This window comes from Electrona antarctica (genome assembly GCF_951216825.1).
Source record: "Electrona antarctica genome assembly, chromosome: 8".
Taxonomy (NCBI): Eukaryota; Metazoa; Chordata; class Actinopteri; order Myctophiformes; family Myctophidae; genus Electrona; species Electrona antarctica.
Window position 1 is genome coordinate 26138365 of NC_136789.1, and position 13526 is coordinate 26151890.

The 13526-nt window shown below is 43.7% G+C and overlaps 2 protein-coding genes across 2 annotated transcripts in view; one reads left to right on the top strand and one right to left on the bottom strand.

Annotated features, from left to right (window-relative positions):
• The window catches only part of rb1 (retinoblastoma 1), a 42229-nt gene that overhangs the window by 23507 nt on the left and 5196 nt on the right, over positions 1-13526 (bottom strand). The window contains exons 10-18 of the mRNA XM_079507716.1: positions 13380-13457; positions 10527-10636; positions 10310-10384; positions 8568-8655; positions 8332-8448; positions 8178-8234; positions 6962-6993; positions 6726-6802; positions 6013-6236 (exon numbers count right to left, since the gene is read on the bottom strand). Coding sequence (XP_079363842.1) covers positions 6013-6236; positions 6726-6802; positions 6962-6993; positions 8178-8234; positions 8332-8448; positions 8568-8655; positions 10310-10384; positions 10527-10636; positions 13380-13457 — 858 coding nt within the window. The remainder of the gene's footprint in view (positions 1-6012; positions 6237-6725; positions 6803-6961; positions 6994-8177; positions 8235-8331; positions 8449-8567; positions 8656-10309; positions 10385-10526; positions 10637-13379; positions 13458-13526) is intronic.
• On the top strand, positions 1402-2459 carry LOC306928024 (lysophosphatidic acid receptor 6; the record flags this gene model as incomplete). The annotated part of the gene is given in 2 exon segments (XM_079507943.1): positions 1402-2356; positions 2359-2459. Coding segments are annotated over 2 exon segments (1056 nt in total).

The following is a 13526-nucleotide window of genomic DNA, read 5'->3' on the forward strand; positions in this document are numbered from 1 at the left end:
CTACAAGTTCACAATGTGCTGCAACACTGTTGTGCGACGAAGTATGAACTGGGCTTAATAGCCTGTGTGTAAAGGTGGGAGTGACAGAATAAATATGGAGTGTATTTTGCAGGGCGTTGCTGAAAATGAGCACCTGTGCTCAGCTACTTCCCTGGGTAAAAAATAAAAAAATACAGCTGTCATTCTAAACTTACTACTGTAGGTCCACTAGTAGAGAATGACCATTCAACCCTCCGCTGACCATCTGCTGACTGGAGAGGACAATGTCATTGTGTAGATTTATTCCCAATGATGGTGAGTTTATTACCCAATTCCAAAATCTTATTACATTAACATATTTAAGGAATGAATATTAATATACAGTTTTACATGTTTGACTGTCAATTGGTGGAATCTGAACATTTAACAGATTTAATGTCTTGACATTTCCAAGTAATTTAAATAATTTGAGAGTAATTATTTATATTTCTCTATATTAATAAAATGCATATGGACATAAGATAGGGTTATACTTTATTGATTGTTTATTTATTGCTGACAGTTTGCTGTGGATTAGTATTAACACCATTGTCAGGTACTGGGTAGAAACCGCATAGATTGACTATTGTTGCTCACTTTGTGTCTCACTGTAGGAAGTAAGAACACCATTAATTTACAAATGATATATTCTATATATTTTAGAAGAAAGTTTGAAACCAATACAAAACAACAAAAAACAGAACAAAATGTCGGAATAATTCCACTTAATCTTTTCAACTTCGGTTATATCTTTGGCTTGATCATTAAAAGCTAAATGAATGAAAGACTAAATGAATGGGATTCACGTTAAACAGACGATATTGATCACATCTGCTTAAAACAAAGGATGGCTGAATAACAGCCAAGAGAAAATCAAAAAAGCGTGCGTGCGTGTGTGTGTGCGCATGAGTTATGAGAAATGGGCAGTTAAGATTCTGTTGACAGAATTGGATTGACTCTCATCCAGCACATCAAACACAATTCAGCTGTGGTCCCATTTCCAGGTTGCCCTTCTGCAAATTTACACTCCATAAACTGGACTTTAGAGTTAATTAAAGCTGCACTGGGCACAGGTTTAAATATGTGTCCTTATCTCCCATAAACATCTTTCATGGAGAGTTTAGCCCCCCCTTTCCCCTCTGTTGTTGGGGAATTGTAAATAAGAATCCGGTTTTCATAAGGAATCATATTTGTTTTTGGCTAGTTAAAAGAAGAAAAAAAAACCCAGCAGCTACTGGATATTTACTCCATATTTAAATGAAGGTAAAAAAAAAACCCAGCCGCTACTGGATATTTACTCCTATATTTAACGTGTCGTTCACGTCAACCTACTTCACTTCTTCCAGACATGATGATGGAGACGCAGTAATCACAGCGAGTATTATGGAGCAGTGGAACAACACTGACTTTGTCTCCTCACCCTCGCTGTCCATAAACTGCACGGTGGACACCAGCTATCGCTTCGTCTTCTACCAGGTGTCCTACAGCGTCATCTTCATGCTGGGGCTGGCCACCAACGGCCTGGCTCTGCGCCGGCTGTGGCTCTCCCCTTACACCTTCACCAGCACGGCCGTCTACATGGCAAATCTCTCCGCGGCGGATTTATTTTTCGTGGTCTCGCTGCCACTGAGGATCTACTATCACCACCTGAAGTCCCGGGCCTACTCGGAGTCCGGAGACCCGTCTTCCTGGACGCCCGGGGGAACCTTCTGCCAGGTCACCTTCACCCTGAAATACATCAGCCTGTACGGCGGCATCTTCTTCCTGGTGTGCATCGCGGTGGACCGCTACTTCGCCGTGGTGCACCCGTTGGCGACGGCCCCGCGCCGGCTGCGCACCGCCCGGCTGGTCAGCGGGGGGTTGTGGTGTCTGGTGCTGGGGCTCAGCGTGGCCCTGCCTCTGCTGCACGCGGCCGCGTCCCGCCACCAACCCCCCCAGTCCTGCCTGATGGACCCGTCCTCCCTGCGCCAGCACAGCCTCATCCTGGCTGCCTTGGGCCTGGTGCTGGCGGCATTCGCGCTGCCCACCGCGGTGCTCGTCTTCAGCTACTGCAGCGTGTTGAGGGCACTCCGACACCCGCGACACCGGCAGCGCCTCAGCCGCCGGCACACCCTCACGGTCATCTACTGGGTGCTGGCCGTCTTCCTGCTCTGCTTCACCCCCTACCATGTCAACCTGTTGGGGTACACCCTCACCCACGTGGGCCTGCTGCACAGCTGCAGCCTGGCCAAGGTGACCAAAGTCTTGCACCCTGTGGTGCTGTCACTAGCCAGCTCCAACTGTTGCCTCAACCCGCTCATCTACTACTTCTCCAGCAGCCTGGTGCACAAGGAGCCTGCCAGCAGCGGGGCAGTGGAAGCCACCGAGAGCTTCACTGCCTCACGACAGTGACCTGCAGACTTGTTCAATCTCCTAAGACTGCATGTAAGCCCAACCCATGAAAACACTGTATGGGACCACTTTCAACCTGGTATACATATTTAGGGCACGTCATTATAGGCGAAAATGTTTGCATGCTTGTAGAAATGTAGACCGGTCTTTGTCAGGCGAGCACCCTCAATCGTGGTCCTTGTGTAGTGCAGGGGTTCTCAACGTTTTTGGCCGGGGACCCCCGGAAATGCTTTGGCAATGTCTCGGGACCCCCGCCCCGCCCCCTCCCGACCCCCAATATAAATTGACTGCTACAATAACCTTAAACCATTTTGGGCGGGAACCCTTTTTGGTGTTTTAAGCATTGTTATAATTTAGCTATTGAAAAATAGCAGATCTACAAGCTCATAGCGCGCCACCGAGTGGCGCGCTACGAGCTTGTAGGTCTGCTATTTTTTTTAAATCGTGAAAAAAATATATATATATATATATATATTTTTTTGAAAATAATTTGGGGACCCCCTAAAATAATTTGGCGACCCCCCGAGGGGTCGCGACCCACGGGTTGAGAACCCCTGGTGTAGTGTACTGCTGATTTAGACATTATGCACCTGCTACTGGACCTGCTCTCTTTTCACATCGGCGAGACACCAAAAGACCAAAAAACGCACCAATGTGCCTCAGCAAGGTTGTGTACAATTTGACCTCATGCCAGTGTGCCAATGTGCCTAGCCCAAAACAGGGCCCTCAATATCTCCTTAATCCTAATATATAGGCTCTTGAAGGGGGAATCTTTTTGGCCAAAATGGGATTTTGTTTCCACAGGGAAAAAAAACTTTTAGTTACTCCACTGCGCCTTCTACCGATATATTGCCCAGAAAATTGCCTCATGGAGAATATTTTCCCTCCGGTGAAAGAAAATCCCTTTCTGGCCAAAAAGTACCTTTTATACGTGTGGTGGGGGGCTCAGAGTGTGTCCACTAAGGAAAGTAGGCTTTCTAATGACACAACCCGCCCTTGTTTTGGTGAGTAGCAAAAACGTTATTTTTATTTACGCTAAAGACTGGTCTGCATTCATGCGAGCGGCGGAAGTCTGCTATGGACCAGAGCTAATGAAGGCTTAACCGCCGAAACGTTGGATTCATATCATGTCTTAACCTGCTGCGTCCTAATAAAGTATTGGCACTCTGGCTATTGGCGTGTGCGCCGTGCGGTCACGTTCTTGTTTTTTCAAGATTCCCTCTTCAAGTTCTCTCCCGTGGGCTGGCACCGCTAAAAAAGGACTTTGGTGTGTGTTAGCATCCTTGTGCACAATATATATGCTCTACCTACACATTCTCAAGTGACGTGTAGACTAGAGAAAACATTTAAAACAAGACAATGTTGCTATTAAAAACATTGAAAACAATTTAAAAATCACACCCGTGTGAAGTGAGGGGCACTCTTATCATGACATCATCTCTTTCCGGCCAATCACAATTTGCGTCCTCACCTTCGTCTTCAATGTTTGTGTTTACCGTTTACACAATGTTGTGTTTACACAAACACTCAAAGATGGCCAGTCATTATCAATGGCATTCAATATTTGTTTTAGGACAATGTTTGTGTTTACACAAACCCTCAAAGCTGGTCATAGGAGGGGCTAGCAGCCCTCAAAAACACTGACAACAAGGCTGGTAGAGAAGCGAGCTTGAGACCCATGAGGCACAACACACACACAACAGAAAGGTGTTAACTGAGCGAATGCCTGTGCCGAGTGAAGCCTGTTTCTACCTGCTCAGCACAGTCTGGGTTGCATACCAGTGGCACAAGTGGATTATTTATGATCATTCCGTTTTTTTATCAACATGACACATGAAAGGGCATCCTCAGCATCGGATGCTACCGCAGTGATGTAAATAGGTTTTCAATGTAATGGGTCCCAGGACCCAGGGGTGGTCTTTTAGATCAGTGTTTCCCAACCTTTTTTCTGCCAGGGCACACTTTTCATAGCTAAAACATCCCAGGGCACACCTAGATGCGGGTATGATATACTTTTATACTGTATATATATATATATATATATATATATATTCATATGATATACTGTGTGTGTGTGTGTGTATATATATATATATATATATACTTTTCACACACACACACACACACACACACACACACACACACACACACACACACACACACACACACACACACACACACACACACACACACACACACACACACACACACACACACACACACACACACACACACACACACACACACACACACACACACACACAAAACATTTGCTCTCATATACACAAGATGGCTAGTTTTATATATTTAACAAATATATTTTAATATTAATATATTTTATTTCCTGACCTACCAATGCGGACACAAATGCTTCCATCACGTCACGCATTATCAACAAAGTTTGAGTGCATGCTGTGCACAGTCGGTGGCAGTGCACACACAGAAAGTCTCCACTGATTTGTAAGCCCACCACACCCACTTTTGCAACACATTGTGGGATTGTAGGTCAGCTTAAAAGATCGACACCAGCAAAAAGCAGGCTCCACATGATCAACTCACAACGCGTTTTGCATCGTTTCAACTGCCCGTGTGAACGCACCAGCAGGAACGCACTGAAAGCCTGGTGACGCGAGGTTAGGAATGCACAGAGGCAAGCGGTGTTTTTTGATACAGTACGTGCCAGGCGAGTAGGTGATCTCCTCATGTAAACAAAGCCACACATTAGCATTTCTATGGCAGAGGGTCGTTATACTGGTGGGGATGGGCAACAATGATGCAAATTGCGACAACGGATGGCATGGCAGCCCACTGAGCCCTGCAGTATCTATTGCTGTCTGGAGAGGGTCGGAGTTACTTGTTTTCAATTTAATCCATTGAGACCTGGAACGCATCCATGTCACGTTAGCGTTTAACCACATTAACCATTAACCCATTTTGGGGCGGGAACCCCTTTAGCTATTGAAAAATAGCTAAATTAGCGCGCCACCGAGTGGCGCGCTATGAGCTTGTAGGTCTGCTATTTTTGAAAAATCGTTAAAATGTGCCTCAAATCTTTCCGAAAATTGTCATGATGTAGAAAACATTTTTTTTTAAATTTCGACGTCAGGCCTGAATGGGTTAAACGAAAATAAGCCTGGGTACCGAGGCTACTTCTGTTCAAATCAAACGGCACACCTGGCCATTTCAAACGGCACACCTGGCCATTTCAAACGGCACACCTGGCCATTTCAAACGGCACACCTGGCCATTTCAAACGGCACACCTGGCCATTTCAAACGGCACACATGTTGGGAAACACTGTACATTTAGATGGGTCCCAGGGACATGTTATAAGTCCTACTTCAACGACGTTAGTGTACAACTGTACACTAGTACTGCATCCCAGGACCCCTGGCTGGAGGGTGACATGATTGCGTCCTCTCAATTTAGTGAGTCTAAGGATGCAGGATGCAGCCTATTTGCGTCACTGCTACCGAGTACCGACCAAAATATTACAAACAGGGCATGAGAATGAGAATGCATTGGCTCTTCACACCGATTGACAAGCTATAAAATAAATGGTTGCCAATACAATGGTGGCTTTGCGTAAGAAAACAAACTGACCGTTCTCCATGCAATGGTCTCCATGATGAGGTGTTCACAGCTCTCCAGATGTTTGACGATGTCTTTGCGCAGGCTGGGATCAGCTTTGATGAAGCTCTCGATGACTTTGTAGAAGTCGAATGCAGATAGCTTGAACACGTCCAGGATCCAGGGGAAGCACAGGTCCATTTCCGCCGAGTCAGCGTTACTCCCATGGTTGTAGCCCCCACTCTTGAACGTGCTCCCTGTTTATAAGGGGCAATTGACACAAATTATACCCTGAAAATAGTATCCATTTTATCGACACAATTATTTTGCTGCGTGTGACAAAGTAGAAAAGGACACAGGGCATAACTTGAGAATACCAAACGAGTCGCCCCTTTACCAACTCACCCCGGGCGTACAGCCGGCAGAACTGCGCGGCCTGTTATTCCTAAAGTAAATTATGCTAAAAACGGTTAAACCTAAACCTTATTCCTAAACTTAACCCCAGGAAAACTTTGCCTAACCCTAAACTTATTTCTAACCTTATTCTCAGTAAAACAAAATAAAGAATACAAGAACCACGGCACCGAGCGCTCGGCGTGAGGTCGGCGGAATGAATCGAGGGGCGAGATGGTTTAGGGGCGACCGTACCCGATACCTAACTTGACTGTAAAATCAGTGTCAATTTAACTCTGAGAGTGGAGAAATTGAGCCATGCTTTATGAAATAGTATTTATTAGGGAGCCCACCTTCATAGGTTGCCATGACCACTTCCAAGGAACACGCCAACAGTGAGGTGTGGAACGTGGAGTCGTTGAGTAGTTTGCTGGAACGGAAATCACAGGTTTCATCTCGAGGTAAAGAATGCATCACTAGTACACATCAGAACCAAAGAGAGGCTTGTACGCATTCCCTTCTATCACATGTGAACAGCAATTGATTAAAACCGTCATGCTTTTTTTTAATGAAACTTGAGGACACATACCTGAAATTTTGCACCGACAATCTTTTTTCCTCCTATAGAATAAAAAAAATGGTCATGTGAAGAAAACTTTTACTATTCTGAAATGACAACATGTAGCAATTCAATTATGCGTTGATCTATTTCAGGGGTTTTCAACTGATTGTGACCAAGGAACCACCACCACCTCCAAAGAAGATTCAACCTGGGGACCACTGTTGTGTTGGGCGGGGATATGGACTAAGATTAGATTCAACCTGGGGACCACTGTTGTGTTGGGCGGGGATATGGACTAAGATTAGATTCAACCTGGGGACCACTGTTGTGTTGGGCGGGGATATGGACTAAGATTAGATTCAACCTGGGGACCACTGTTGTGTTGGGCGGGGATATGGACTAAGATTAGATTCAACCTGGGGACCACTGTTGTGTTGGGCGGGGATATGGACTAAGATTAGTGCTTTGGTAACACTTGCTATGCAGTCCATGAGAAAAAGATTGCGATTGAATGACTGTTAGGGCTTGATTTAAATTGTTGCACGAAACCCTGACTAAGAATCAACCTGGGGACCACCACCCTGACTAAGAATCAACCTGGGGACCACCACCCCGACTAAGAATCAACCTGGGGACCACCACCCTGGGGACACATGTGATTGCATGATTATATGGGCACGTTTGCTAATAATGGTGACCCAACCAGTCAATCCGCGGTAGGCCTTTGCACTTTCCATTGAAATTCTAATTCCCTTTTCTGTAGTAAGTTATTGATATCCGACTTCCCAGTAATGTGTCATCATCATACATCACCAGGTCATTTAGTGCACCAGCTAGTGGGCGATAAAAACAAATCTTCAATTTCCTACATTACTAAAAAAGGGGTTTGCCTATTATTAAAAAGGAGAGGTCGCACAACTCATAGTCACGATGCAACAAACCTTTATTTTAAGATGACCAACGTTTCGTCACAAAATCCCTTCTCCAGAGTGATGAAGAAGGCATTTTGTGCCATTTTTTACCGATTTCTATCTTATGTAAGCAGACATGCATTGCCACATTTCCTAATGATGAATTAGATTAGACAATCCGGCACACTTCCCCTTCTTGAGATTTTCTTTCTGAATTCCTCGACCGACTTCCGACTAACTGACAATATCTACACGTCATAGGTCACCTGCAATACCTTCACGGACCACCAGTGGAAAGAAATACACACATTGTAATCTTTAATTAAACTTACCGATTTAAGCATCGACTCCATGACTCTGTAATACAGGCACACGCCAAGGGTAAATCTCTGAAAAAGGTAGAACAATATATAATAGACTTTAGTGTTGCTACTCTTGCATTCACAAGCACATCATCATTGTGTGTTTGAGAGTATTAACTGGTACCTGTTTGCCCAAAATCACACAACGTGGGCCGACTGCCTGTGCAAACCTCTGGCCAAACAGCTGGCCAAGTGTCTCCACTCGGTTCAGCACCTCCTCCGTGGGATCCACCGTGCAGTTCTGATCATGGAGAGAAGGGGAATAGTAGGAGGTCAAAGGCCGTTATGACAAAACACAAGTTGTGTATTGTGGGACTATATATATATCTATAGAAATGTTGCCAAACTATGGACACCCACTTTGAAATACATAGCGAGGTTAGCAGAAGGTTGGTCCCCACTGGAGGTGAGATCCACCCTCAACTGCTGGATGGAGTTCATGGCGGCTCTGATAACAGGAGGACAGGATCAGACATACAGTATGATAACAGGAGGACAGGATCAGACATACAGTATGATAACAGGAGGACAGGATCAGACATACAGTATGATAACAGGAGGACAGGATCAGACATACAGTATGATAACAGGAGGACAGGATCAGACATACAGTATGATAACAGGAGGACAGGATCAGACATACAGTATGATAACAGGAGGGCAGGATCAGACATACAGTATGATAACAGGAGGGCAGGATCAGACATACAGTATGATAACAGGAGGACAGGATCAGACATACAGTATGATAACAGGAGGACAGGATCAGACATACAGTATGATAACAGGAGGACAGGATCAGACATACAGTATGATAACAGGAGGACAGGATCAGACATACAGTATGATAACAGGAGGACAGGATCAGACATACAGTATGATAACAGGAGGACAGGATCAGACATACAGTATGATAACAGGAGGACAGGATCAGACATACAGTATGATAACAGGAGGACAGGATCAGACATACAGTATGATAACAGGAGGACAGGATCAGACATACAGTATGATAACAGGAGGACAGGATCAGACATACAGTATGATAACAGGAGGACAGGATCAGACATACAGTATGATAACAGGAGGACAGGATCAGACATACAGTATGATAACAGGAGGACAGGATCAGACATACAGTATGATAACAGGAGGACAGGATCAGACATACAGTATGATAACAGGAGGACAGGATCAGACATACAGTATGATAACAGGAGGACAGGATCAGACATACAGTATGATAACAGGAGGACAGGATCAGACATACAGTATGATAACAGGAGGACAGGATCAGACATACAGTATGATAACAGGAGGACAGGATCAGACATACAGTATGATAACAGGAGGACAGGATCAGACATACAGTATGATAACAGGAGGACAGGATCAGACATACAGTATGATAACAGGAGGACAGGATCAGACATACAGTATGATAACAGGAGGACAGGATCAGACATACAGTATGCAATACATTTCAGACTGTGGTCCATACACTGAAAAAAGCACATTTGAGGATGCCTTACACACAACATGTGTAAGGGGTAAGTACAGGTAAGTACATGTAGATATTTGATTTGATTTATTAATCCCCATTAGCTGGTGACATAGCAACCAGCTAGTCTTCCTGGGGTCCACATAAGAATAAACATTCCAGTACAGATTTGTCTACTGTATGTATTACAGGGCTATTCAACTGGCGGCCCGCGGAGCGCCCCCTAGTGGCTCTTTTTTTAAAGAGAGAAAATTACAGGTATGATGTGTGCAATATAAAAAAGTGCTAGATTATCATAATGACAGTAATCCTAAATTATATTCTATCATATTCAAGGGCTTTTGGAGAGAAATTAGACAGACTCCTGCAGTGTGTAGTGTGTGTGTGTGTGTGCGCGCGCGTGTGTTTGTGTGTGTTTTCAGCTAGTGCTCGTTGACGCTCGTTCTGTCAAATAGGTCTATTCTAAGGTATAGCATATACTTGTATAGACATATATCACCCTGTGCTCATACTGTGCACAAATGTATTAGCCTACATAAATCTTTGTGTTTGAACACAAAATGCATTTGTAGAATCCAAAACAATTCGAGGGGGTGCTCACCTAACCGGTGTCTGGGGTGGAATGATCACTTCCTCCTCAAGGTTGTTCTTCTTTGGCGTTCTCTCCACCTGCATCCTGGATGTGTGTGTGTGTGTTTTTGTTTTTGTAAAACAATTATTTAGAAATGTTAGAAACATACTGTAAGAAAAAGCACAAATCAACAAAGGCCTACAATGAGAAGAAATGTATCAGAATACTGAGGAACTGATGCACTTACATTTCTATTTTAGGAGAAAGAAGAGTTTCATCTCCGTCCAGGAATAGCCGCCCGTCAAAGTCTCTGCTCTTGAGGTAGTGCTCCTCGTACTGCATGTTGAGGTCACTGGCCTAGGGAAGGGGCCACATTTTCACTATTCATTACGATTAAATATTTAAAAAAAATACCTTAATCAAAAAATGTGTCATTTCTGCAATTCTAATATGGAATTGTTTCCATAAATCCCACATTAGTTTGCATCTATTATTAATCCATTGAGACCTGGAACGCATCCATGTCACGTTAGCGTTTAACCACATTAACCATTAACCCATTTTGGGCGGGAACCCCTTTTGGTGTTTTAAACATTGTTATAATTTAGCTATTGAAAAATAGCAGATCTACAAGCTCATAGCGCGCCACCGAGTGGCGCGCTATGAACTTGTAGGTCTGCTATTTTTGAAAAATCGTTAAAATGTGCCTCAAATCTTTCCGAAAATTGTCATGATTTAGAAAACTTTTTTTTTTTAAATTTCGACGTCAGGCCTGAATGGGTTAAACACCTCCATTTTCGTCTGCAATTAATATTTCTGTGGTGGAGAGTAGACAGTGTACTGAGTGTAGTCTGTGGGTGTCTTTTTGTAATGTGAATAAGAACAACATTCAATGGCATTGAGCAATGAGCATGGTACAAATGTTGTTGAGTTCTCAACGGGCCTGGAAATGAAGGCCTGGCCACCAAAGCAAAGTCAACAAGTTACTCCAAATGTATCAAAACAATATGCAATATGACAGTAGACAATAAATAGATAAGGAGTCAGGTTAGCACAATAAAACAATACAAATAGACTTTTATGAAACATATTCTTTATCCTGTCCACCCATTAAGCCAATAACAACCAGAACAAATAATTATTTAGCCACCAGCTGGCGTGAAACACTTGCAAAATGCCCAGTCTGTTACCTGGCAACTACAGTAATGCTAGCATTATAAAATATGTACCATTATCCTTCTTCAGATAAGTATGTCAATTTGAAGCAAACACCCACATCCTGTCTCAGGTGGTTTTACATGCAATTATACACCTCTGTGTGATACTTTCTACTCTGTGTGCTCAACAAAACCCTTTCCTAACACCATGCACAGAAAGCAAATATAGAAGATGAACTAAAAGAACACTGCACAGCTGTCAAGACACTTAAACATTCTGCCAACAGGGGTCTCCCAACTCAACTCTCCAGCTATTTAACAGAAAATAAATGATCAGGTCTCTACGGTGCTTGCTTCCAATTTCACAGTATCCTGTATGAGTTCCAATAAATATCACAAACAGTCTTGAAGATGAAAGGAGATCGGGCCTTCGCATACATATGCCGATTTGCTCAGACACACATGACGTAAATTCTCCGTTCATTGTCAATGGCATTTTTAATGTTTGTTCAGACAACTGTTATGGAAATAATATATGTCCATCCGGGTGAATGTATATCTTAGAAGTTTATTCAGAAGAACAGCAACAAGCAAAACAACATCTCTCAGTCTAGCAGGCTTAGTATCACTCAAACTTTCTCTCAGTCCATCTCTCTCTCGTCGTCTCCATCCCACTAGCCTTCCTCAGCTTCTCCGTAGGTCCTCTCTTATACCCCAGAAGCAGGTCCACAGATAAACATGACCTTCACAAAGGTACAATACAATACAGACGACGCCCTGACTGTCGCCCCCCTCCTGAGACAGGAACTACCTAGTGATACCTATTCAGGCCCAGCAGGGTCTCATAACAAACAATAGGTGTGACATGGTCATTTACATACAGCTTGATCAAATGGTTGATTGGATTAAGACAGGCTTTCAGGCCAAGGTAACGTTGCTCACAGACACGACCAGACAGACTAGCATGGAATATACTAAATAGATTTGAGTCTTCATATTTCCCACAACACAACACAAACATTAAAGCTGTTATATTGGAGGGCCTGGCGCCCCTCAAAAATGACCCTTTTGTTTTGCGGTTATCGACTGAGCATGTTCGGTCGGTGTTCAACGCTATCCTACAAGCCCCGACCCGAAGGCACCATCTACAGCGGTTTGTCGGCAATCGGTCCGTAATAGACGATTTCCAGTGCATTCCGCGGCAGACGTCGGCACGGTGGTGAGCTAGCTTTACTAGTATGCCTACCAGACTATGCAAGTAAAATGGGTAATATTGGGAATTTCCGGGTTAATACACATTTTGACATGGATTTCCATGACTTTCCCCATGACATTTCAAGAATATTTTATGACCAAACATACCATGAAAGGTCTCGGTGTATACAGTACATGGAAAAGGGATGGATTTAAGTGCAATATAGAGTATAAGTGTGGCATCTAAGATATGACTGCAATATGCTTTTGTTCTGTATGTAAAGGCTCTGTGAGCTGATAATACATATCGTTGCTGACGGGCAGAATCCTTGTATCTCCATATTTCCATATTTTCCCCCATACTACAGTGTACAAAAGTAGCCGCAGAATTGTGACTAAATAATAACTATATTGAATATACTGTCTGGAACACAGGTTATTTTTTCCCCTTTTCCAGAAAAGCAACCGCTTTGGACATACATACTACAAACACTATCGAAGCGAAGAGCGGCTCAGGGGGATAGTGACCGGTACAGCGGCCGGAAGGGATCAAACTATGTTCCTAGTTTGATCCCGGGCTCCCCCTGATCACCGATGTGCAGGTTGGTGCCTTGCATGGTTACCGCCGCCATCATATGGATGTGCGTGTGAATGGGTGAATGTAATGCACAATCTGTGCATTACATTCCAAAAGCGCTATAAAAATGCACCATTTGCCATTTACAGTTGATGTGACATGCTAACCCTACCTGAGGCAGATCCTGGGATCTTGAGATGTCCACTGACTCCAAGAAAGCAGAGAAGCTGGTCTGGTACACATTTCTCACCTGAAAAGTGACATTGAAACAGACACAGAGTGAGACAATATTGTATTTTGTTTGCAAGACTAGATATGA